The sequence below is a fragment of the Capsicum annuum genome, chromosome 6 (genome assembly GCF_002878395.1).
Source record: "Capsicum annuum cultivar UCD-10X-F1 chromosome 6, UCD10Xv1.1, whole genome shotgun sequence".
In the NCBI taxonomy this organism is placed as follows: Eukaryota; Viridiplantae; Streptophyta; class Magnoliopsida; order Solanales; family Solanaceae; genus Capsicum; species Capsicum annuum.
Genome location: NC_061116.1, coordinates 228,105,482 through 228,131,357, shown reverse-complemented (window position 1 = coordinate 228,131,357; position 25,876 = coordinate 228,105,482). Strand labels below are relative to the sequence as shown.

Below are 25,876 nucleotides of genomic sequence, written 5' to 3'. Positions count from 1 at the left end.
TTTTCTCACATGCAACATTATAAAAGATGATGATGGAAATAATCACACTTCATACAAATTGACACCATTAAGCCAAAGATTTATCCCAGATAAAGATGGATCATCAATTACTCCCTTTTTACTACTGAATGCTGATCCAGTTTCTGTTAATTCTTGGTAAGAATATTTCATGTTTTCTCGTACTTGTTTCATTGAGTTAAACAACTTGGCAATATCAATTCACCTAAAAGATAACTGCAAGAGATCGACCATCTATGAAAAATAAGTCAGGTTCTGTTATAATGTTGTATTTTTCCGTGTTGTCTCTTTTTGGGGACAATTGTTTAGTAAATGACCATCTTTTTCTTTCTCTTAACAAGTTATGGACCTTTTAGACCACATTCCAATTAAAGAGTTACTTTCAACAAATTAAAATTAAAATCTCATGACAAACGTTTAGACCACAGTCTAATGCCTTGTCAGTCTCAGCTTTTATAATAGGCCAAATACGACGGTATAAAAATACATTATTCTCATATCATCATATTGTGACTTATTTTTTTGTTTAGTTTTCATTTGAAAGATGCAATTCTATTGGGTGAGGTACCATTCAACATGGCCCATGGGATGCCTGCATTTGAACACGCTGGAAAAGATAGTAGATTGAATATGCTGTTCAACAAAGCCATGCAAAACCTCACATGCATTGAAATGAAGAGAATTCTTGAGTGTTACAATGGCTTCCAAGGAGCTAAAGAGGTAATAGATGTGGGAGGTGGACTTGGAATGTCATTAGCTTCTATAATTTCCAAGCATCCAAACATCAAGGGTATTAATTTTGATCTACCCTATGTCATTAAAGATGCCCCTACTTATGAAGGTAACTACCAAAACCCTCTATATTATGCACTTCTTTTTCTTTAGTACCAAGCATATTTATTGAATAGGGATCATATAATCTTGTGTTAGGTAATAAGATAAAAAAAATTACAAACACAAGAAGTAATAAGTACTTAGCCAGTAGAAATATTAATTTTATATTGAAAGATCAAATTAAGCTTCAGCTGCTCTTGCTTGCTATATTAGGGATGGAGCATGTTGGAGGAGACATGTTTAAGAGTGTTCCTCAAGGGGAGGTAATCATTCTCAAGGTCAGTATTATTACGTAATACTTGTTATTTTCTATCTAGTTTATTTTATGTCACTTGATCTCTTTTTATTACTAATTAGTATATTTATATAATTCAATGATACATTTCTATATTTGCAAATTAATAATTTAACTTTAAAATTTTTCTATATATTTTACCCTTAACTATAACATGCTTTTAAATAACAACAGAAATATCGTGACACATTTCTAATAAGTTCCAAAAGTGAACTTTATTTTAAACTAAGTAGCTAGTGAACAAGGTTGGCGTGGCTTCGTGGAGGACAAGATGCGGGAGGTCCGTTTGAGATGGTTCGGACATGTGATGAGGATGGGCACGGATGCTCCAGTTCGTAGGTGTAAGAGGCTTGCTTTGGATGGTTTCAGGCGGGGCAGGGGTAGGCCAAAGAAATACTGGAGGGAGATGATTAGGCGGGACATGGAGCAGTTACAGCTTACTGGGGACATGACCCTAGATAGGAAGATCTGGAGGATGCGTATTAAGATAGAAGGCTAGTGACTTTTTCGGTAGGTTGGATAGGGCTTTACTTGGCCGGTGCAGTATTCTTGTTATGCTGCATTACGATTTCTTACTATTCTTTGTTTACTACTCCTTATAGGTAGCGTATTTATGTCATGTCATATTATTCCATGCTTTGTGTACGTTTTTGACGACTTATCTTATCTTGAGCCGGGGGTCTATCAGAAACAACCTTGCTAATTCTCCGGAGGTAGTGGTATGGACTGCGTACATCTTACCCTCCTCAGACCTCATTATGTGGGAATACACTGGGTTTGTTGTTGTTGTAGCTAGTGAACAAAACCACATAATTGAATAATAAATAACTCTACTCGTTTTTCTCAAGTAAAAGGCAGATTACGCCAAGAAAATATGAAATTTCGATGGACGTCTCCATTAGAAATCTATCTGAATTTTTGTTAGAAATGTTTTTGGCAAGCATATTTTCGATAGAAACTCAAATTAAAACGTCAACAAATGATCTAGCAATTGATCTAACTTGATTAAAATAATGAATGCAGGAAGTACTTCATAATTGGGATGATGAAAATTGTGTGAAAATATTAAAGAATTGTTGGAGAGCATTACCAAAAGATGGTAAAATAGTGATAATTGAACAAATACAGCCAGAATATCCAGAGATGAATCTTCTGTGTAAGCATTCATTTAGTATGGACATAGCAATGATGACTATATTTGATGGAGGCAAAGAAAGAACAAAGCAACAATTTGAAGCCTTGGCTAAACAAGCTGGATTTACTACTACTCTCAAAATTGTAGCTCGAGCATATTATTCTTGGGTCATGGAATTGTACAAGTATTGATTACCTAGTTTAACTAATTTCTGCTATAATAATAATACTCCCTATGTTGCAAATTATGCGAGTCAAACTTTTAAATTTTGATCATTAACTTGGACGTGGAATCTTGAAATTTTTTTAAATGAAATTTATATATTTGAAAATTAATTGATAATTCAAAATTTTTATAACGTATATCTCATTTGACTCTAATTATAAGGCATATGAAAAAATCGTGGTCAAAGGAAAAACTCGTTTGATTATCAACAAAAGGTGACATATAAATTGGGACAAAAAAGAAAAAGTCTTTATTGAATAAAAAGTTAATCGGTTCCTATGTATTTGCTCTCGATCAATTTCCATTTTCCAATTATGTTATGATTGTTCTAATGCATGTTGTTTATGTAACATGATTTTCCATGAAGGTCTTTAACATTATAAAGGACTCCTAATATATCTTGGATTTGTTTCTTTAATTCCTTGAATTATTTGATGATGTTTGGTTGGTGTCCAACAAATCCCAACTAGAGAGCATTGATTTCTCTGGTCATTCTTGAAGCAATAAGAAAAAAAGGTTTTCAAAAGTATGAGGTGAAACATTAAGGAAATAAATCCACAAAATGCATCCGAAGTGTATTTTTTTCCATAGTTGTCTCTAAACTTTTATATATAACTTCACAATTTTTTTAATGTTTTCTCAAGATATCTGTTGCATTAATACTTCTGTAACTTTTACAAAATAAAATGGCTACGTTGTAGAGTTAATACTCAGAAGATGGTTTGAGCCTCCAATTAGTAGTTCAAATTCAATATTATGTCAATTTAATAATAATTTTCTTTTTTCATTTAAAAGAACGTCACATATATTTTATCGTCCATTATTTTATAGAATTCATTCTTCTTGTGTATAATATTTTTGGGGAAAATGTTCAATATATATTCAAATTTTGGTGAAATTTGTTGTAACACACCTGAGCTTTGCGGGAGTTCAGTGACCCCCCCCCCCCCCCCCCCGGAACTATTTATAAGTGTATTTTCGTATCAATTATAAGTTAATAAAAAAATGTTAAAAAAGTGCAAATAAATGTCAATAAAATACGCTAATAAATAGTTTGGCGGGTTTTTTCATAAGACTCCCGGAAAGTTCTAGAGAGGTCATAAGACCTCCGCAAAATTTAGGTGTGTTACAGTAAATTTCGTCAAAATTTTGATACATTTGAGAGCATTTTTTGTGATATTTTATTAATTGTTGTGATATATACGTGTAATATACATAGGCTAAAATTAGTGAATATATTAATGCATGGCAAAGAAAATAAAAGGCATGGCAAGAAAAGTGTAAGAGCAGGGTTTCCTCGTTTTCAGTATTTCGCTTTCTATAAAAGAGCAAATAAATGCAAGATATAATCTCTTCTCTATATAGACTTTATAAATTGACAATGATTAATTTACTATGTATATATATTGTCGACATCAAATAGTTGAATGAAATTCAAATAATTGAAATAATTTATGTGTGTTTTTCACCCTTAATCTATTAATTTTAATTAAAATTATGGAGCATTATTCATCTGTTTAGTCATATCCTCACTTTAATCTGATCGAAAGTTATTATCCTTCATAATTATCTCAATTATTTTAATTCAATATCATTTTCAATCTTTAACACTAAAAAGCATGACAAAAAGAAGTATTGTCAATCTCTAATAATATTTTTTCTTTAAATTTTCAGGCTTCCCCAATTTGTTCATGTTGAGCAAGTTGAAGTGATGATTGAAAGATTCCACGTATGAGTTCATGATCAAAATTAAAAAGTTTGACTCTCGAAATCAAAACGGTGATGCATAGTTGCAACATAGGGAGTATTATTAGAGCAGAAATTAGTTAAACTAGCAGGTAGTTACTACTTGTATAATTCCACGACCCAAGAATAATATGCTCGAGCTACAGTTTTGAGAGCAGTCGTAAATCCAGCTTGTTTAGCCAAGGCTTCAAATTGTTGCTTTGTTCTTTCTTTGCCTCCACCAACCATAGTCATCATTGCTATGTCCATACTAAATGAATGCTTACACAGAAGATTCATCTCTGGATATTCTGCCTGTATTTGTTCAATTACCACTACTTTACCATCTTTTGGCAATGCTTTCCAACAATTCTTCAATACTTTCACGCAATATTCATCATCCCAATTATGTAGTACGGCCTACATACATTATTATTGTCATCAGGTTAGAAATTGCTTGATGTTTGCAGAGAACGGCTACAAGAGTACTCATTAGTCATTTGCTAACTCATGCGTATGTTTCAATTAATATGATATTGTCTGACTTGCTACAAATTTTAAAATAAAGCATACTTTTGAAACTTACATCTTAAACTTGTGTTATGAAATTTCTTTGGTTATATATAAAAGTATATTCTAATTAAGGTATTAAAATATACACAAATTAAATTTGTAGTCAAAATTACAAATCTTTCAAGTATGTTTGTATGTATGTATGTATGTATGACAAGAATACTGACCTTGAGAATGATTACCTCCCCTTGAGGAATACTCTTAAACATGTCTCCTCCAACATGCTCTATCCCTAATATATATATATATATATATATATATATATATATATATAACAAGCAAGAACAGCTGAAGCTTAATTTGATCTTTCAATATCAATTAATTAAATGCATAGCATCATTTTTATTTTACAAAAAATTGGTGCAAGCTAAGATCATATTCTCCAATACAAATCAGTACATGACTATGTACTTATTACTTCCTGAGATGTAACCTTTTATCTTACTACCTAACACAAGACTATATGATCCCTATTCAATCAATATGCTTGGTACAAAAGGAAAAAAAAAGTGCATAATATAGAGGATTTTGATAGTTACCTTCATAAGTAGGGGCATCTTTGATGACATAGGGTAGGTCAAAATTAATACCCTTGATGTTTGGATACTTGGAAATTATAGAAGCTAATGACATTCCATGTCCACCTCCCACATCTATTATCTCTTTAACTCCTTGAAAGCCATTGTAACACTCAAGAATTCTCTTCATTTCAATGCATGTCAGGTTTTGCATGGCTTTGTTGAATACCCCATTGAATCTGCTGTCTTTTCCATGGTATTCAAATGCATGCATCCCATGGGCCTTGTTGAATGGTATCTCTCCCTCTAGGATTGCATCTTTCAAATGAAACCTTAACAAACAAAATTTTGAATTGTGGTCTAATAACATTTGTCATAAGATTTCAATTTTAATTTGCTGAAAATAAATATTTAATTAGAATGTTGTACAAAAGGTCCATAACTTGTTACAAAAACAAAAAGATAGTCATTTACTAAATAAATGTCCCAAAAAAGAGACGGACGACAAATGTACTACGTTATACAGCAAGTGCTTGACTAATTTTTAGGTTACTTTATCATTCTTATTAACCTATTGCTCTTATTACTCATAGATGGTCACACGCAGTTATCTTTTAGGTGATCTAGTAGTGTTAAGTTGTTTTAACTCGATGAAACAAGTATGAGGAAACATGAAACCTTACCAAGAATTAATACCAACTGGATCAACTGTCAGTACTAAAAAGGGAGCAATTGATGATCCATCTTTATCTGGGATTAAGCTTTGGCTTAATGGAGTCAAACTGTAGGATGTTTGATTATTTCCATCATCATCCTTTGTAATGTTGCATGTGAGAAAAGATTGAATAGCAAGAAACCTTAAAATCCTTTCAAGAACAAGTGGTGCATTTGGATTTTTTGTGGGAATTTGAGATGCAATTTCATACGAAGATAGCTTTTGAGCACTAGATTTTGCTATAAGTTCAAATAGGTCCAGTTCTATGGCAGCTTTTAAAACCATGTTAAGGACTAAACCACAAGGAAGGTGCATAGCTTTCATCATAGAATTTTCATCCTCATTGGATATAGAAATATTATCCATGGATAAAGCCATGTCCATTTCTTGAAATAACAAAAAAAAATCTTTAGAGAGAACCAAATTTAGCTTATGAATTTTAAGACATGTACTTCATACAATATTTATATAGCTAGAGATAGTGAACGCAGTTAATGACAATACTTTCTTTTTCATTTTTATCAACTCCATTTCTTTAATGGATATATGCGGCCGAATATTTTGATAATTCTATTAATGAAGGTGTTTATGGTTGTATTTATACTCTTGAAACAAAGATGCATAAAAATTAAACGAAGTGTGTCTAATAGGTTAGAATCAGATAGTCAGCATATGAATTAATGAAGGGTGTCTGTTAGGCAATTGCTTTAATTTTTGTATATTGTGAAATACTGCAGGTCTCGAACAATGACAGTAATCTCATAGGGAAAAAAATTACGCCCTGCAATTTGAGTGGGACATGATTGACATCCAACTCTAATTAACCATCAAGGGAATTCGTGTGTCTACGTAGCTGTAAGTTGAGTTGATTGAATGGTTTGATTTAACAAAATAACCCACGTATTAATAAATCGACTGCACTATTCATGAAGTTGATTTTGATTTTGATTTCCAGACAGAACCCCTTTTTATATTATAAGTATAAATTCAAATAACTCGTCTTTCTTATGACACACATTTCATAAAAGCTTGGCTATTGCATCCTTATGTCATACTTCGATATCAACTATATTTAGCCTCTGGTGGAGAGCAAATTCTATTCCCAGAAAATAGAAAAAAAAAAAAAAATCTTCGTATTTTTAATTAGAGAGAGATGAAAGAGGTCAGAAAAAAAATCTCTGTTTTTAATTAGGTGAGAGGTGAAAGAAAAAAAGTAAGACAATTAGGTGAGAAAACATTTTTCGCTTTTAATTAAAAATAGTTTATATACTATTTGTATTTGTATATGAGGGACTTATGAAGTCTTTTTATCTATGCCATGTACTTTTTCCTTAATTAAAACTAAATCATTCAAATCTAAAACTGAAAGCTGTAAAGGAAAACCAAATTTCATAATCACCCACTAAGCTAAAGTCATGACCCTCCAGCTCGCATGTCTCCAACACAGACGAACACATACACCATTTCATGATTTCAAATCACATCTACTGAGTCTTGAGTTCCCACACAAAGGAGAAGCAGGAATATGTTGGGCTGAAAGTCAAAGTGAACAAGCACTAACGGAGGAATTCCCTTCCATTTAATGTGATGCGTAAAACAAATCTTGAATAACTAGCATTAAATGATAATTAAGATTATTAAAAAGTTCGTACTATCTGATATTATATTAATCAAAATTAGGAATGGCCGCAAAGGGAATAAAAGAGGCAATAAATATGGGAGGGAAGTTGTTGCCTAACCATGGCGTCTTTGGTTTGGTGTTGGCCATACTAGTTTGACTACGTAGAGCTCGAAATCGGTCTCCTTAGGATAGTCTTAAAAGGCAATGGATTGCCGTATGGCTGAAATAAGCTGAAACCTTCTATCCTGTCATTATTATGTTATTAATCACCGACAACAGTCGCAGAAGTTATTACGCTTCCTTTGCTACTATCGAACCATTTGCTCAGTAATCAGTACGCTCAACTTGCTTTAAGCAAACCAAACTCTAATGTGACTAAGAAGCAGAAAAATCGAAATTTATGATGACAATACACTACAACATGAGACGCGAGACTCTTTACCCTACTTGCTCCGACATCAGATCCTCTACTCATTTATTTCCATAACTTCACTGAACTGTCATGACTTGCAGAAGCAACCATTCCAGTCACTGGTGACTGTGCTAGAGCAGCAATAATGTTTTCATGTGCTGGAATTGTCATGCTCTTGTTCTCAACCATGTTCCATAGCTCCAAAGACTGTTGCATGAATTCACAAAACAAGAATCAGCAAATTTATGGATTTGATTCCCAAGCATAGCCAACAAGAATTGTAAGTGTACGCATTTGCGTAAATTTTCAAGAGTACACGAATAACAAATAACAGGAATGATATAAATAGTTGGTAAAGGAGAACAAAATTTACCCTCATTCCACCAATCACCAATAGAGCTGAATAGCTAGGATGAAAAACACAAGAGTGAAACTGATTTCCATTGGCACTTAGCTCATGGATGCAATCGCCGGTGCTCAATGACCAAACTTTGACAGACTCCTCACTTACTGATGCCAGTAGATCACCATTGAGATCCCAACACAGGTAGTTCACCACTCCAGTGTGTCCCTGTAAACACAATTATTTTGGGAAGTGAGGAATTATGGCTAGAACATACAGAAATACAAAAGTGCCAGAAACATATATAGTTCTGAGCAACAGACGATGTAATCCACCACAAAATGGGTGCCAGAAACATATATAGTTCTGAGCAATAGACGATGTAATCCACCACAAAATGGAAGTTGAAGACAAACCTGGAAAGACTGCAGTTGCCTGTCATTTTCGACGTCAAAGATCGATACCACCTTATCTGATGCCGCTGCCAGCAGCTGACCAGTTATGGGCTGGAATCTCACTTGTGCACTGCCTCCTTGCTACAAATACAGAGAGGAGACAATTTGAAGATTAGTTCCAAGGAAAGTTACCACTGCAAATAAATAAAAGAACTTAATGAATGCTAAAGGGCAAACCTTTGACACTCGGGTACATGAGAATGGACTAATACTCCAGTACCGAATCTCATTGTTGCTGTCGCAGAAACAAAATAGATCATTCTTTTTCGGATGGAAATCCAGCGACATAACATGAGAAGGATGCCCGGTGTATGAATTCAAACAGTAGCCAGGCTGCAAAAAATAAATTCGACAAGGGGTCATTTGGGTGATGAACATGTGGTAGAAAAATATAGATTGGTTTTGTTGAACAATACATGACACTAGGATTATCAAGAAGCGTGAATTATCAAGTGTCATGCAGTAAGCAGCTAGAGGTAAGGCGTGCTTCAACATGTTGATTAAATAATTATTCAGTAGAAAATGTCTAAACAATTACATTAGCAGCATCCCACAATCTCACAGACTTGTCAAATGAAGCAGTTGCAAGCTGAGATGAATTAGGCCTGAACCGGACATCTGTAATCAAGTATTGATGCTCTTCTGGGGTGGTCTCTGTTTGCAAGGTATCCATGTTCCACAGAACAGCCTGATAAATACACAGGAGGAAGAACTCATAAGAACAATTGACTTAAATGAAAAGAAAAGTGCAGCAGAAAATGTTCAGTCACTAGTAAAGTACAAAGGAGATTTAACCACTGAAAAGCACATCTACCATTATTATGAAATAAAACACTCGATCCATTTGTTGATGAAGTAAAAGGAATTTTCACTAAAAAGGTATCCAATTATCTCCATATGCCAAAGATGTTAGATTCTATGGAAGTGCGTTTTACCTTCTTGTCATGTCCGGCACTAGCAAGCAGCTTCCCATCTGATGAGAAATGGCAGCAAGTGACTTTATTCCTTGTGCGTATGCAACCAACTTCACCGAAGGAGAACCCTGAAATATTTATCTCTTAGTAAATTTGCAACAAAAACAACAAGAAGTATCTATACAAGTCACAATTGCATTATCACCTTTGGAAGACTCAGGTTTGTGCTCCGTAAGAGTTTGTTTCAGTGTCCCATAGATATTTCCATCTCCCCCATCATGTGACAAAAATGACTCCACGTTATCTTCCAGGGAACCAATATCTCCAAACGTCTCTAAGTCATCCTGTACGATAGATAAAGGCATATTGAAGATGCTATATTTCAAATGTAACTTCAAAATGATAAAAAACTGATAAACAGTAAGTTCTTATTCATCACAGAGACTGGAAGCTATACGATAGCTAAGTACTTTACAAATATAACATGTTCAGAAGTGCAATATACAAAAAATGTGGGTGAAGGCCATAAGTTTTACCAGCTGATTTGTAGAGGATGCTATACCGCCTGTTCCATCTCCTCCGTACATCATCATGCTTTTGGACACACTGCCAACATGCTGCAGACTACTGGCACTAGTCATCCCATCACCAGGTGTATGAGTTGATGCTGGTGAGCTTGGTGAAGGGCCAACTGTATTTCCGGTGCCAGTACTATTGGCAGGTCCAGATGACGAATGTTGCTTCCTTTTTCTGCCATTCTGAATAAAGAAGGAAAATAGGTGAACTACTCTTCCATTGACTATGATAAGTCAGAGGTAACTTGGATTGCCTAAAAACTAGAAAAAAATTTAGAAACAAGAAAGGATAAAACAAAGACACCACATGAAACATAAAGAATTATATCGTTAGAAGTACTTTTGCGGACATGGTTGTCGGTAGATATTGACAAAGCTAAAAATGTCAAGTCTATCTGGTTAAACCAACCTGTGGCAATTGTTGCTGTTGTTGCTGCTGCTGCAACTGGTCCTGTTGCTGAGAGGACGATTGTTGTATTTGGGCCATTTTCATCTGTTAAAGAAGAGTAATTAGTACACAAGCAGTTTAAGAGTAGAACATTCTAGCCATCGCAACTAAATTGCAAGAGACTTTCTGAATCTAAAGAAAGACATCAGTGTTTTAAAACCATACGTATCATCACACACAAACAAGCCGGTGAGGAACAATTTAAGAAGCTTCTCAAGGACAGCTGCAAGGCTAAGGCATGACAACTACTCAAGACAGCTGTAATGGTGCCAAATGCTCTGAAAGATGTACAATCCATTTGTAAAGCAAGTGACGGTACCTAGTTAAAAGCTACAGTTTCCGCGCAATTTGGTTGAGATCTAGGCCTCAACTTTCTGATAATTAGTTTCACTTGGTTTCAATTCTATCAACCTTATGAAGTATAATTCTGGCACTGCAGTGACAAAGAACCAGAAACATTTATTTGTCGAACCTCTTGGTCACAAACTCCCACTAGTCTGCAATGTTTGTTCTTGCATCATAACATGGAAAAGGTTTATCCAGAAACGGCAAAGGTGAAGTAGATACTAGTTCAGATTTTTTTCTCCCAAGGTAGGTTGAAGTAAATGTATATCGATGCCCCAGGAAAGTACGGACTGTTAATGTCAACTGCCTTACACTAGAGAACCTACTCTACACCAACGCATCAAGAAAGTAAGGACTCAACCCACTTACTCTAGATAACTTACTCTATATCATGGAAGCAAAGTAATCACGGGTTCCAACTAACACTCTATGGTTTCCCAGTAGCAAATTCCAAATAATCCACAAAGAGAAGTCGTTCTCAAAATTCACTCTAAGTGAAGAAAACATCCTGAAAGAGAAGCCTTGACAATGTGTGTGTGTGTGTGTGTGTGTGTGTGTGTGAGAGAGAGAGAGAGAGAGCAAGGAAAACACTCTCCCTTGAATTGCTTTATTATTATTATTATTAACGGACTACATATCAATAGGCACTCCCATAATTTCTCAATTTTTTTAAGAAAACGTAAAAAAGGGGAATTTAGAAGTGCTCTCTCTCTCTCTCTCACACACTTAAACTTTTAAGTCCAGAGATTAGGAAACTTTCCCCCAAGACGATTCAGCTTATGCTACTCTATTTCCTCGTAATCTAAATTAATTGGCTTAAGCAACCTCAATATTTGCATACATTGCGTTCAACAAGCTTCAATTGCATTATGTCGCTTCTTTTCTGCTCTAAAAGGAAAAATTACAGGCATCTTGAGGAAAACACAGTTGAAAATGACTTTTCACTAAACAACACTTTAAAATTTAGATTGAAGAGGAAAACAACCCGTGTGCTCTTGCTGTGACAAATAAAGATTTGCATAATGGACAATGCTAAACATAACTAGCCAATGCAGGTTCTGTTCTTCATTCTAGGAAGTAGACCTAACCTTTGGTGAATTTGATTGTCCTGGAGAGCATATGGATCCATCATTTCTCGGTGGCTGACCATCTTTTGCATTGAAGTTGCCTCTTGGTAGTCCACCATATCCATAGTTAGGGGAATTTAGGTTACCTTGTGCTTGAGCCTGTGCAAGAGCCTGCTGTTGCTGTGATGCCAAAAGAAATTGATTTTGGTTCTGTATATTGGGCTTTTGTACCTGCAAACCAATACTTGGCCTCAAATGGTCAATTCCCTGTCAATTTCAATGAGCAAAGTAGCCAGCCATTAATATCAAAATTGTAGAAATTCAACTTACACGATGAATGAAAGCAATTAGTAACTTACAGTTAACGGCCAGCCCTTCAATGGCAAACCAGTAACACCTTGATTCAAGCCTAAAGGAGCAGGAGAAAAAGAAAGGACAAGTTAACCAAGTGGTTGTCAACATCATCATCAACAAAATTGAGATAGAACACCCACCCCATCCAAAAAAAAAAAAAAAAACAAGAGCAAGACCTAATTTCACATTAAATGAAGAAAGAACAAAACATGGAACTTTTCAAGATTGAAATCCACTAAACAGACCAATGAAAAGATAAAAAGCAAAGAAAAGGACTTATTATTGATGGCCATAAAGAACATCTATCTAAACTCGCACCAACTGTTGCTGCTAAACACAGATGCTTGAAATGCCAAACAATTTACCGAAAGGGGACATTAAAAAAAGTAATAGATAAATCACATGTCCAGGGGCATTTCACAACGCTATCCAAGGAAGTCCAAAGATTAATAAGAAATAAGAGCAGCGTTCTAAAACATTCCAACGGTGATTACTAGATTTATGTCCACGACAAATGCTAAAGAAGCAGATGTAAAAAATGAGAATAAACAAGAAATGTTAGTATCAAAATATGCATGATGCCAAGCACGATCAGGAATCGACTCCAAAAATCTACATGACACTAACATGGTTATAACAGACAATCAGCTACTAAGTTGCTCGGACACAGGTGTGGATCTAGAGGTCCGATCCTTCGTAATTTCAACTTTAAGATTTGGGGATATAGATACGGGTGCCGAGATTCGGCTAAAAATAATTCAAATATCTAAAAACAGAGTTATAGAACCTAAATTATGAGATACTATGTGGAAAACTAGAGAAAATATACATAAGAGGAGAATCTTGAAAGGAGATAAAAAGGAAAAACAATAATATAGAAATTTCTATATACAAGAAATTTTTCTTCTATATACAAGGTATTCAATTTTCTTCAAATTCACCATACCTTTTGTTTTGATTATAGAAATCATTAAATATGTCTGATACTTCACCTGTCAATCATGGTCATAGTACCCAAAATCGACTGACCAAATTGGGTACCCACACCCATGTCGTGTTGACACGGGTGCGGCACCGAAAGTAAGAGTTCGAGAAACTTAGATCAGCTATGCCAAAATGGGAAGCAATAATATAGGTGCCAGGCACAGAGGAGGGAGAGTCCGAGTAACTTAGATCAGCTATGCCAAAAAAAGGGAAGCACAATAAACCAAAAATGTAGGTGCCATGTACAGAGGTGGAGCCAGGATTTGTAGTTTATGGGTGTGGAGAGAGCCTAAGTTGCCCGGATTCGGGTGCCCCATACGGGTGCGGATCTAGAGGTCAGATCCTTTATAATCTCAATTTTAAGATTAAGATATAGATCCAGATCCAGGTATAGATACAAATGCGGGGATTCGGGCAAAAATAATTCAAACATCTAAAAATAGAGTTATAAAACTTAAATTATGAAATATTATGGGGAGAATTTGAGAAAATATTGATCAAGATGAGAATCTTGCAAGGATATAAAAGGAAAAGTGGTAACATAGAAATTTTTCTATACAAAGTATTCCATTTTCTTCAAATTCACCTTACCTTTTGTTTTGATTATAGATATCATTAAATATGTCAAAAGACTTATTATTGCTTTGGATAACCGTGGTATCCGAGCCAGCTTTCTCACACCTTGACTAAGACCATGTAATACATGTCACCTCCCACCAACAATAGATATCAAGTAACTCTGTCCACCAAAGTTAGGATAGAAGGGAAGAATCATCTAGAGTTTTTTTGTCTCTACTGATGTTTGAATCTGACACCTCTAGTTCTCAACCCACTTCATTAACCACTAGGCCATATATTTGGGTGCAAATATGTCCTATGTTGCTCGGACTCTTCAACAATGTCAATGGGTGCGTGTTGAATTCGCCAAAACTAGTGTATTTTTGAAGAATCTGACACAGGTGCGGCATCGAAAGTGAAGAATCCGCACAACTTAGAATATGTCCAGACATCCCCTGTCAATTTTGGTCACAATATCCAAAATTGGCCGACCAGATTGGGTACGGATCTCACACCCATGTCTGGTCGACACGGGTGCAACACCGAAAGTAGAGAGTTCGAGTAACTTAGAGGGTAGCAAACCTCGCGTTGAGTCGGATATTAGAGGGTTGAAAATGAATCCGCTAAAAATGGACAAAATGTTCGACCAACCTTATTTGATATGGGTAAACCAATAGATACATGAATATCTATATCATCCATTGCTTTTTATCTTGTAAGAGAAATAAGTACTCTAGACTACACACATCTTTTTTCTTCTTTTTCTCCTGTTAGAGTGTATTTGGTATGAAAGAAAATACGTTCATCTCTTATGTGGAACTAATAACCGTCACATTAAAAATGAGTATCAATTCATTTCTTTTTATCATGTAAGAGAAATAAGTACTCTAGATTACACACATCTTTTTCTTCTTTTTTTCCTGTTAGAGTGTATTTGGTATGAACGAAAATATGTTCATCTCTTATGTGGTACTAATAACCTTCACTTTAAGAAACGAGTATCAATTTTCAATAATTTTTATAAAAAATAATGAATTCTAGCTAACTTTTCCTTGAAAATATGATTTTGGAATTGCATTGAAATAGTGAAAAGAAATGATAGTCACTTGTTTTAGAGAGGAAGTGTTTTTTACTTTCTATGTTGTTAATTTTGTGTTTCGTTTTTAAAAAATATAATTTTGAGATATATATAAATATATATATATGGTACCTTGCGAATAGTCGTAGGAGGGTTGGGGTGAGGGGGGGTGCGCCCAGTTTGCTAGTCTAGGGTACTACTTTGTGAGTGTTATTTTTTATTATTCCATCTTGTTTCATGTTTTATTTCGACTTTGTAAACTATCTTTGGTCCTGAGTCGGGGGTCTATCGGAAACCTCTCTCTACTTTTTCGGAGGTAGTGGTATGGACTGCATACATTTTACCCTCCCCAGACCCCACTATGGGAGAACACACAGGGTATATTGTTGTTGTTGTTGTATAATTATGGTGTCCGGGCCAGCTTTTGTGCACCTCGACTAAATCCACGGGATATCTGTCACCTCCCACAAGCAACAGATACCAGGTAACTCGGTTCACCAAGGCTAAAACATATGGAAATAATAACCTAATGTTTCTTTTTTCGCCTCTGTAGGGATTTGAACCTGATTTGAACCTGAGACCTCAGGTTCTCAACCCTACTAAATTGACCATTAGGTCACACCTTTAGGTGCAAGATAATTTATACTTTTATATATGGAAAACCAATGAAACAAAGGAAAAGATGATGCAGATTTATGTTGTCTTCTTTTAAAAAGAGAATAAAGGATGAAAATAAAACGACACCAAGTTAAACCGGATTCAAACCCAAATCTCGAGGGTACAAAAGAGATCTAACACTCTATCCCTTCCGAGTGAACCATCAAATTGTTTGGTAAGTAGGTTCGAAAGGCTAAATATTATTTATGTTTATTAGCACTTCTAATACAAATATAGGGTCTATACAAAAGCTAATGGGTTCGTTCGAGGCCCCATGAAATATTGTAGCTACGTCGTACACCGCTGGCCAGGTATAACAATACTTATGTTAGTTATACTCCCTCCATTTCAATTTGTTTGATCTACATCCTTTTTAATCCGTTTGAAAAAGAATGACCATCTCCTTTTTAAGCAACTCTTTAATTTCAATTTCCTCATGGCATGTTTATGACCACAAGAATAAAGAGTATTTTGGTACATTTGACATATCTTTAATTTAAGACCATAAAATTCAAAAGTTTACTTTCTTAAAGTCTGTGCCAAGTCAAAATAAGTCAAACAAATTGAAATGGAGGGAGTATATGATTGAGCTTAGAATAGATTGAAGATGGACATAATCACTTTTGAAGTCTTGCGACAATCCTCTGAAAGTGGAAGCCTTTTTAAAAAAAAATGGTAAAACTTAAAAGTGGAAGTTCTAATTTTCTAGATCTTGCAGTACAGTAAAGAGAGAGCAATGACATGCATGAAAGTTACCATGGGGGAGCGGAATATCCACTTGTCTGGTAGCCACAACAACTCTACCAACAACTGGAAGATTTGAAAGAGTTCATATTACGGCAAATGAATGCCATACATGTATATGGGAAATATATGGAAAATACACACTTCATAAGGATGTTCTCGTTGCAGAGATATGAATTAAAAGAATTCCTTAAGACAACTCTTGCTTCCTTTCAAGGATAAAATAAGATAATATGCCAAACTCATTCCATGCGATTACATGTAAAAGTAAATGTTCTTGACTAGAGATCATTAGTTGAGTAGGTGGACAAAAGGTGCGAAGCAACCAAGGCGACAGTACCTGCTCCACCGAGTCCTGACTTTGACTGTAGAATAGCCTGACCATAAATTGATGAAGGATCCATGGGCAAAGATTTCTGAGTACCACTCAAGTTAACATCCGTTTTAATATCCTGCATATTTTCCGGCGATATTGGGATGAGATTGGTCGAAGACGACAAAATAAACTCAATAATAAGTAGATATTGTCTGCTGAGATAAGAATTCAACGAGTTACCGCTGTCATTTGAGGGCGCCCTTGCATTTGCTGCAATGCTGCAGACATGCTCCCCGAATTACCTTGGACCAACTGCCTGAATCAACAGAGAACAAATGCAGGTACAGGCATTCAGACAAAGCATGCAACAAACAATAGAGGCTACCTAAAGTGATGCAACAAAAGCAGGAAATGTGGCAAGATAATCTTGCACCACTCATACCTTTGATGATTAGATGCAGACTTAAGAAGAGCCATCCTATTGGGGTCAATAAGAGGTGAAGCAGTCTCTGAGTCCAAGGAATGAGGGTGCTTCATTTGTTCCTCATACATTTTCATGGCCAAAACACTAGCAGATGGTTGCCCCATCATGCCTTCAGAGTTTATAGCATTTATAGGACCACCAAGGGAGGGATTTTGATCCCTTCGCTGTAACTGGGCATTTCGTTGTTGCATGAGTTGCAACTGCTGCATCTGTAGCTGTTGTTGATGCTCCCTTGCTTTCATCTGCTGCGTCTAGAGTTCAAACCAAACAAAACAAGTTGTTTCAGCTTGGTTTTAAGTAAAATGCCACAGAGCTTCTTCTAATGTTATTTAGGGCGAGAAATGGCACATGGCATAAGTTCAACAAACCTCTATGTACGCTGCTGCTGCTTCAGAATGTTTTTCATTTGTCCGTGCTATGAAAATGTCCCAAAACACGGACCACCATTCAAAAAGAAACCCTCCAGGTGCATCAATGGCTACAAAAGGACAAATCAAATAATCAACACCTCGAATGGAGCAAAAGGAAAACTGGGTATAAGCATGAACTATTCTGCAGATCAACTAGCGAAACAGTTAAAGAGGAGGTGATATACATAGAGAAAAGTGGAATCAAAAGAACTCAATACGTAGAGAATGTGTTAACAGCATTACCAACGGGATCCGTAGCAACCTTTCCTTCCGTCATGAAAGCTTTTGCAGAATTATGCAGCTTTCTTTTCAACAAATAGTCATGAATGTAAACATCAAGCCTATCAGGACAACAAAAATCAAGAGATGACGAAAATCAATAACGCCATAACTATAAACAACAAATACTCTTTATAAAGAGAGGAATTTTACTTTTTTTTTACTTTTCCCCCTCAACTAGGAACTCGAAAAATTGGAAACTTGTATTTCTTCTTTCGACTATTTTTTAGAATTTGGCACTTAATCATACAGTCTTTAAATCTTTACTAGTGAAACATCGACGCTTAACATTTTTAACTAGCTCCCCTTCAAGCCTTAACAAAGAAACTAAAAATTTACAATGAGCTGACTAGCATGAGGAGTTAAGTTGCGTACATCTTATCCGCTTCCCAATTACTCTGCGCCATGATTTCCCTCTATCACTTCCTCGAAATCCACACAGCCAACTGCCGATATTCACAGCAATCCCAGAGATACACAATAATAATGACACAAAAACAGTTAACGCAAAATTATCAACTAAAGAAAAAAAAATCAAAATTACAGTGAAAGAAAAAAAACTGACAGATTCTCATCAAGTAGATACTTTACCAATTACGAAGATCAAATCCAACATCGCTAATACAACAAAACTCCCCAAAAAAAACTAATTCATACAAAATCAGCCGTAAAAAAGAGAACTAAACAAAATTCATGAAATAAAAGGCAAGATCTTCATCAATAAGCAATTTTCAACTTCAAAATCACATAGTAACACCAACACATATACGAATTCAAAAATTCACAAAAATCAGTTCACAAGCTCAAGAAGCTGGAAAAAAATAAAAAATTCTCCAGCCAAAAATTACCTCAAAAAACAGTAATTCAAGTAGAATAGTTCCAATTGAAGTTGATTATCAGGTTTTCGTACTTCCGATCAAATTACATTTAATCCGAGCATTAATTAAACAAAAATTCATGAAATAATCAAATCCAGAATTGCTAATTCAACAAAGAACTCTGTAAAAAAATAAAAATAAAAACCCTAATCCATACAAAATCAGCCGGAAAAACACGAGAATTAAGCAAAATTCATGAAGCAAAAAAGTAAGATCTTCATCAAAATTAATTACCAACTTCAAAATCACACGGTAACACCCGCACTTAAAAAAATTCACAAAATTCAGTTCAGAAGCTCAGAAACCTTTACAAAAAATTATTAAAAAAAATCTCCAGCAAAAAATTACCTCCAAAAGAGTAATTCAAGTAGAACAGCTACAATTGATGTTGACTATCAGGTTTTCGTGCATCCGATCAAATTAAACTTAATCCGAACATTGATTAAACAAAAAATCATGAAACAATCAAATCCGGCATTGCTAATTCAACAAAGAACTCTGTAGAAAAATAATTTAAAAACCCTAAGTTCATACAAAATCAGCCGTAAAAAAACAAAATTCATGAAATAAAAAGTAAGATCTTCATCAATAAATAATTCTCAACTTCAAAATCACACAGTAACACCAGCACATATAGAAATTCACAAAATTCAAAAATTCACAAAAATCAATTCACAAGCTCGAAACACACACATACACACACCAAAAAAAAAAAACTTGCAAAAATTACCTCAAAAACAGGAATTCAAGTAGAACAGCTCCAATTGAAGTTGACTATCAGGCTTTCGTACTTCCGATCAAATTAAACTTAATCCGAACATCAATTAAACAAAAAAAATCAACGATTAAAACATAAAATTAAATACTTATAGTAAATAATTCAGCTTTTTGTTGGAGAAAAATCGCTATTCATAGCTTGTAAAAAAGATTCTCTTAAAGAAGAAGAGCTTCTAACTCCGAGAAAGAAAGTGAGAATACTAACAAACGGGGAGTATCAAACTTGAGGGAAAGCCGAAAATAGCAAAACAGCCTGTCAAGTAAGGTGCCCAACCTAAGGCTCAGGACCGAACCCAGGCTCGGTTTAGCTTTTCCTTTGGGCCCATTTGGCCACGAGAATTCATTTAAATTATTACCTACTCTTTAAAAATGAATGAGGTACTTTTCTTTTTCATATGTTTGAAAAAAATAATTTCTTTCCTATTTTGATAATATTTTAATTTTAACTTTTCACATAATATATTTAGGATCATAAAATTAAAAATTAACATAACTTTAATTTAAGGCCACAAGATTTTAAAAAAAAATTATTTTCTTAAATTTTATGTTAAGTCAAATTAGATCATTCTTTTTTAAACAAAGGGAGTAATATATTTTTATTTTAAAAAGATATGTACTCTCTTCCTATTGAATTACTTAATTTGTGTGTTAAAATAATTATTCCAGTTTACTTGTTTAATTTACATAATTAAAAATTTATTATATTTTTCATTTCTAATCTTTATTTTAAAAAGATATATACTTCCTTCCTATTGAATTACTTAACTTGTGTATTAAAATAATTATTTTAATTTACTTGTCTAATTTATAAAATAAAAAAATTCATTATATTTTTCATTTCTACTTTTACATTAAATAAAGCATTAATAGTCAATTTAAAATTTTAAAGTATCATTAACAAGATTAATTTAATAAAATATATTTTTAATTAAAGTTTTCTTAAATAATGTTAAGTCAACAAGAGCCAATTAAAATGAAACGTACAGAGTATATTTATTTAAATGTTTCTTATAAAATATAGTCAAACACAACTCCATGGTAACTCGATATATCTACGAAAATAGTTGAAGCCACTCTTAACTTGATCCTCCGACTTTCTTTTTATTTGATAAGAGAATGTCAAACTAGTGAATGTAGAAAACAATTGAAGGCGTTCTAGTTTATTAAATGTAGTTTTAAAGACCTACAATAAGAGGTAACCTATAAAGCCCCTGTCGCTAAGCACGGGCAAGCATAGCAAATAAATTTAAAATTTTTAAATATAATAACAATAATATATTTAATATAATTCAATACATAAATTTTACTACGAATCATCTTTCTTGGGCTATAGTTATCATAAGTTATGTCTAGAACTTAGTGGTTTGTTATGCGTAAGGTTGGTTGGGTGTGTTTGGGAGAGGGATTCGATAAGTATTATATCAAATTATTTAGAGATAAATGAGAGATTATACTTAATTTCTACCATTTAAGAACGCTGAATTTCGAGAATCATGCTAGAAATCTCTATTTGAAGATTTTTTTCAATAAACCTTCAAGCTCAAGAAAAAATAATTGAAAGTTCAGTATCTATAATACAATAAAATGATAATCGAAGCACAAAAAATAATTGGTAATACTAACAATTAAAAAAGTATTAAAAATAAAGTAAAAAGGAAATTAATTTTGACGACCTAAGGCCCACGTTGTCTTTGAATAGGACAGATATTAGGTTCGGGGGGTGTTAGTTGGTTCGGCGAATCGGTTCGAGAAAGGGGGTAAAATAAAAACAAGTGTTTACGTAAGGAAAAGCGGTGCATTAGAGTGTAACGCGCGGAGAAAAAGGGGAATAATTACGTATGTAAGGTCATTATCGGGAACTAGTTGTAAGTAATTCTGAACAGCCCACATATTGTGTGTATGCTACTAGCCTAATATATACCTAATTTTAGAAATAATAACAAAAATAGTTAAAAAGTGTGATTAAAGAAAAATTTATTTGACTCACAAAATTAAAAAAAAAAAAATGTCACATAAATTAACAAATAAAAAGTAAATAATATTTTTATTTTAATTTGTTTGACATATTTTTATTTTTTAATCTGTTTCGATAAGAATGATTCTTTTTTTTTTTTTTTAACAACTCTTTAATTTCAATTTTTTAGATGATATATCTAAGACCATAAAATTAAAGGATATTTTGATATATTTGACACGTCTTTAGTTGAAGACCATAAGATTTATAAATCTTCCTTATTTTTGAAATTCCGTATCAAGTCAAACCATAATTTCACAAAAATTAAAAAGCTATAGTATAGTATAGAAATAAATCAAGAATATCATAGACTACAATAATTATAATTTTACCTCTATATTTGAGTTTCCGCTAATTTCCTTTTTCCTTTTTTCATAATTCTCATCAAGCTTAACAAACATAAATTGTTAAAAAAATAGAGTATCAATTTTTAGAAAATCAAAATTATTCAATACATACGTAAAAACTACTTTAATCTAAATCTACCCTCCCAACATTATACGCCATTTTGATCATTTTCTCTGCTACAGTGAGTAAGCAAACGACGCTAAGTGGGTAGTGTTGTTCTTCCAACTAGCTAATCATGTAGGACAGAGTTTAGATTGTCATGTTTGTTATCAAACACGTAGTTGTTAGTAAATAGAAAAAGAGAAAGGGAAAGGCAAAGGTCCTTTGGCATGGCGTGTGTAACACAAAACTATTTAATTTGTACATACGAGCAAACAATTGTCACTTTCACAACATACATTTCATGGATTCGATTGCAACATATTTTAATCTGCCATGATTGCAAGTTTATATAATAGGAGTATGAACTTTTTTTAGTCAAAGATGCCGAATGTGTTTTAATCAAAGATGCTGAAAGTTTCAATATATTTTATAATAATATATGGATAAAACTTTTTAGTATTTTATATCACCATTATACATATTTATTATTGTGTATCTCGAAAACGGTACAGTTAAATGTATAGAAGAAGCCAAGAGCACGTGTCTTAGATTAGCTACGTTTAGAACCTGTTACTAGTGGATCGATTATTTGAGTAATGAAATAATGAATTTATATATATAAGCAAATATAGAGCAAAGCTATAAAAAGCAAAGAATTCGTGCAAAGGGGTGGGGTGAGCGCAGGGGGCTTGAGGACGTTCCTTGAGGGATCAAGGTTCGCCCACGAGAGTCCACAACCAGCAAGAAAATCGTAAGAAGACCAAAACTTGGGAGAACGAAGTAAAAGTACGTTGTATTATTATCTTAGATTATACGTTGCGTTTTAAATGAAAGAAAATCATTATTTAAAGTTTACAATCGATGACTCATAGCCAATTAGAGAGCTCTACTCCTGGGTGTCCTCATAATACTGTTATCAATGAAATAATGTCAGACGATATCTTTATACTAAATAAGCGTCACTTTGTATATACCTATAGCCTAGGTAGGCTGGTACGCTACATATCCGCGTGTTTGATAGGTCTGACGATCTTATTTCTTATTCTTTTCCTCACGTCATGTGAGTTCTCCAAAGAGACTCTCCTCGGTAAATCTTTCAGCAAAACTCCACCCAACCTTGCTCTTGTTTATCCGTATCATAACTGATCCTATGAGAGGTCTCCTGTCATCCTCGATAATCCTCGCCCAATACAATTAAGGAGAAAAGATACAATGTTTATATCATTGATTTTGATCTTAAATACATCTGAAATTGAGCAACATTAATCGGTATTTACTGTAATTAATTTTTATTTTTTTTAAAAAAGAAATTCTTACCCCTCTTTTAAGATTCTAATACGTGTCAACATATTAGTGGCTAGTGCTTTCTGTACAGTCACAGAAGACAGGAGCTCAATTTTTTTGCAGAGAATCTTGTGGTCAATTTTTACAGCTTCTATTTTGTTGCAGGCGCCAATAGACATGGATGTACACATTCTTCTCCATTACTTTTAACACTTCATTCAAAATATGATTCAGATTAGTCAATTGATGTATTGAACATATCCTTTCTCTGACATTAAGGTCAAATTCTTTTAAACAGAAGATACTTTCTCCGTCCCAATTTATGCAGGATATTTGATTGAGAATGAGAGTAATTACGATCAAAGATTTTTTCTTCGGAGGAAACAAGAAACAAATAATTTTAAAACTTGTGATTTGAATCTATAAGTCGTCTCATTAAGATTTTAGAAGTTTAAAGTTAGATTATTTCTAATATTATATTCTATTTGTCAAACTGATCAACAAGGAAAGCATGCCTGATACCATAAAAATAAGGAACTACACGAAACACACATCAAAATCAGTCCATAAGTTCAAGAATCGAGGACTCTCTTGGTGAATACTCTCGGATTCAACAAATACACCAAGAATGAGATAACAAAGGTGTATTTTCACACCAAACCAGCCAACAAACCAAACTAAATTAACAATATATATAAAATGATGAACAAAATAACAACAATGTGAAACAACAACAACCAAACGACTTAGGATTACAAGACACAAGCGGTTACAAGATTACAATAAACAAAAGGATACATTGTTAGACAAGTGAGGGCATAATCTTAAGAACCCAAGAATTTGGTGGACTCTTGGACCCTTAACACTAGACACAACAAAAACCTAACTCCTACATTGACACAAGAGGGGCTTTATATCTTCTAAACACCAACGTTTCCAAGCTTGAATGCAACACAAGTGAAATACACACTTGTGAATTGACCTAGTCACAAGATTCGGCCATGGGGGTCTTTCTCACAAGAGAGAAATGTTCTAAGCGCTTACAACTTTCAATATTCAACGAAAACTAACTACTAAAAACCCTAAAGGGTTCTCTTTATAGCATATATTACAAAAGTAAGGTGAAATGACCAAAAAGGCCCTTTAATGAATGACGTCAAGTAGGCGCCCTTGGAGTGCCATGTATGGACGGTTTTAATTTGGTGTCCATTTAGGTGCTCCTTTGCACTTCATTTACACACACCAAGTCTCGGATCCAACATACGCCCTCATAAGTCCATCTACGTGATAGTACTTGTATCAATGTCACTTAAATTAAGATAGTGAGATTCTCTAGTCATTTTGGTTGTGCAAAGCAAAGCAAAGCAAAGCATGCCTATTGTGCCAGGAGGACACAAGCTATTGAAAGCATATGGTAAGAACCATATTGAAAGCTATTGATTGTTCTCTGTTGTTCTTACTGTGTATGGATATTTGTCTATTTGCTAATGAATTTCTGCAGGCACGCACATTGGATTCACCTTCGATTAGTGCCTATGATACAACAATTGGCCGTCAACAAGAACCGAGGGCTAATTCTGTTCTTCAAGTACCCAGTTCAAACCACCTACAATAACCTCTACATCTCACTCACCATTATCAGCCAAGTCATCTGATGCACGAGGTGCATGACTGATATAGCAAGACAAAGAGAGAGGATGCTAAGAGTAAATTAAGCTCAGAAGTTGAAGAATGATAGGCCATCTATTGGTGCTGCTTCCATAGAGGGGATATACTCAGCACAAGATCAAGGGAAATCACACAGCAATTGCTTCAATTGTGGCAAGGCGAACACTAGGCGAGAGTAAGGCTGCTGCTCTAGCAATTAATAGAGTCCGGCAAAGATATGTGGACACATAAGTGCTGCTCAGAGCTGAGATCAAGGAGTTAGTTCCTACAGTTATCGTTTCATTTCTTGGTGAGAATTGCTTTCCACTGAGAATGATTTAACAGATTGAAGATCCATAAGCTCCATACATTCCTCTTGCTGAGGCTTGAATCAGCTTATTCAATCAGAGATTATCGTTCTTTTGAGGAAACACAAGTATTACTGGTCTATTATTCTAGTAAAATGATGATTTTGAATCATTGATGTGGAGTTGAGAGGATGTAATGTCATAAAATACTGAAAAGAAATAAGCAATATGGATTGATGAGAAGTCATAAAAATTGACATTAATTAAAAGATAAAATGTGTGTTCTGAAGTTTCATCTTTAGTACAGTATAGCTTGTCTAACACATAAGAAATACTCAAGCTGAGTAAATGCTAATATGTTGATATGATCAAGACTTTTATTCACGATGATTTCAACTGGAACATGGAACTAATAGCCAGGATGTTGGAAGCCATA

The 25,876-nt window shown here is 34.2% G+C and overlaps 4 protein-coding genes across 5 annotated transcripts in view; 1 reads left to right on the top strand and 3 right to left on the bottom strand.

Moving 5' to 3' along the window:
• Positions 1-6: 6 nt before the first annotated feature.
• On the top strand, positions 7-3,433 carry LOC107874581 (caffeic acid 3-O-methyltransferase-like). The gene is made up of 3 exons (XM_016721346.2): positions 7-859; positions 1,066-1,130; positions 2,171-3,433. Exons 1-3 carry the CDS (start codon positions 595-597, stop codon positions 2,471-2,473), a joined length of 633 nt encoding a protein of 210 aa, XP_016576832.2. The 5' UTR covers positions 7-594; the 3' UTR covers positions 2,474-3,433.
• An 861-nt stretch (positions 3,434-4,294) lies between these two features.
• On the bottom strand, positions 4,295-6,462 carry LOC107875336 (caffeic acid 3-O-methyltransferase). Its single transcript, XM_047414304.1, has 4 exons — positions 6,007-6,462; positions 5,345-5,655; positions 4,973-5,037; positions 4,295-4,652 (listed from the first exon to the last, which is right to left on the bottom strand). The coding sequence occupies exons 1-4, from the start codon at positions 6,420-6,422 to the stop codon at positions 4,353-4,355; spliced, it is 1,092 nt and encodes a 363-aa protein (XP_047270260.1). The 5' UTR covers positions 6,423-6,462; the 3' UTR covers positions 4,295-4,352.
• Positions 6,463-7,885: 1,423 nt separating this feature from the next.
• Positions 7,886-19,962, bottom strand: LOC107875335 (transcriptional corepressor LEUNIG_HOMOLOG). 2 transcript variants are annotated; one of them, XM_016722017.2, is made up of 18 exons: positions 19,691-19,962; positions 18,458-18,528; positions 18,047-18,144; positions 17,762-17,871; positions 17,352-17,644; positions 17,150-17,225; positions 16,934-17,045; positions 12,578-12,627; positions 12,240-12,485; positions 10,768-10,851; positions 10,320-10,541; positions 9,989-10,127; positions 9,805-9,911; positions 9,408-9,557; positions 9,047-9,202; positions 8,831-8,950; positions 8,445-8,642; positions 7,886-8,278 (listed from the first exon to the last, which is right to left on the bottom strand). In XM_016722017.2, exons 2-18 carry the CDS (start codon positions 18,487-18,489, stop codon positions 8,135-8,137), a joined length of 2,337 nt encoding a protein of 778 aa, XP_016577503.1. In that variant the 5' UTR covers positions 18,490-18,528; positions 19,691-19,962; the 3' UTR covers positions 7,886-8,134. The 2 variants fall into 2 exon arrangements, with proteins under 2 accessions (XP_016577503.1, XP_016577504.1); XM_016722018.2 differs by having other exon boundaries at positions 12,240-12,449; positions 19,691-19,957.
• A 5,711-nt stretch (positions 19,963-25,673) lies between these two features.
• The window catches only part of LOC107874579 (tropinone reductase homolog At5g06060), an 8,318-nt gene continuing 8,115 nt past the window's right edge, over positions 25,674-25,876 (bottom strand). The window contains exon 6 of the mRNA XM_016721345.2: positions 25,674-25,862. Coding sequence (XP_016576831.2) covers positions 25,850-25,862 — 13 coding nt within the window. The 3' untranslated portion in view covers positions 25,674-25,849. The remainder of the gene's footprint in view (positions 25,863-25,876) is intronic.

What these genes read in the sequence shown, in the direction of transcription:
- LOC107874581 (XM_016721346.2), top strand. Translation starts at nt 595, where the DNA reads ATGGCCCATGGGATGCCTGCATTTGAACACGCTGGAAAAGATAGTAGA. An exon ending in AGATGCCCCTACTTATGAAG is followed by an intron (nt 860 to 1,065) that starts GTAACTACCAAA and finishes TTGCTATATTAG; the next exon opens with GGATGGAGCATGTTGGAGGA. An exon ending in GGGAGGTAATCATTCTCAAG is followed by an intron (nt 1,131 to 2,170) that starts GTCAGTATTATT and finishes TAATGAATGCAG; the next exon opens with GAAGTACTTCATAATTGGGA.
- LOC107875336 (XM_047414304.1), bottom strand. Translation starts at nt 6,422, where the DNA reads ATGGACATGGCTTTATCCATGGATAATATTTCTATATCCAATGAGGAT. An exon ending in CCAGTTGGTATTAATTCTTG is followed by an intron (nt 5,656 to 6,006) that starts GTAAGGTTTCAT and finishes TTGTTTGTTAAG; the next exon opens with GTTTCATTTGAAAGATGCAA. An exon ending in AGATGCCCCTACTTATGAAG is followed by an intron (nt 5,038 to 5,344) that starts GTAACTATCAAA and finishes TATATATATTAG; the next exon opens with GGATAGAGCATGTTGGAGGA.
- LOC107875335 (XM_016722017.2), bottom strand. Translation starts at nt 18,489, where the DNA reads ATGGCGCAGAGTAATTGGGAAGCGGATAAGAT. An exon ending in TCTGCATCTAATCATCAAAG is followed by an intron (nt 17,226 to 17,351) that starts GTATGAGTGGTG and finishes CTGTTGATTCAG; the next exon opens with GCAGTTGGTCCAAGGTAATT. An exon ending in CAAACCTGAGTCTTCCAAAG is followed by an intron (nt 9,912 to 9,988) that starts GTGATAATGCAA and finishes TAAATATTTCAG; the next exon opens with GGTTCTCCTTCGGTGAAGTT.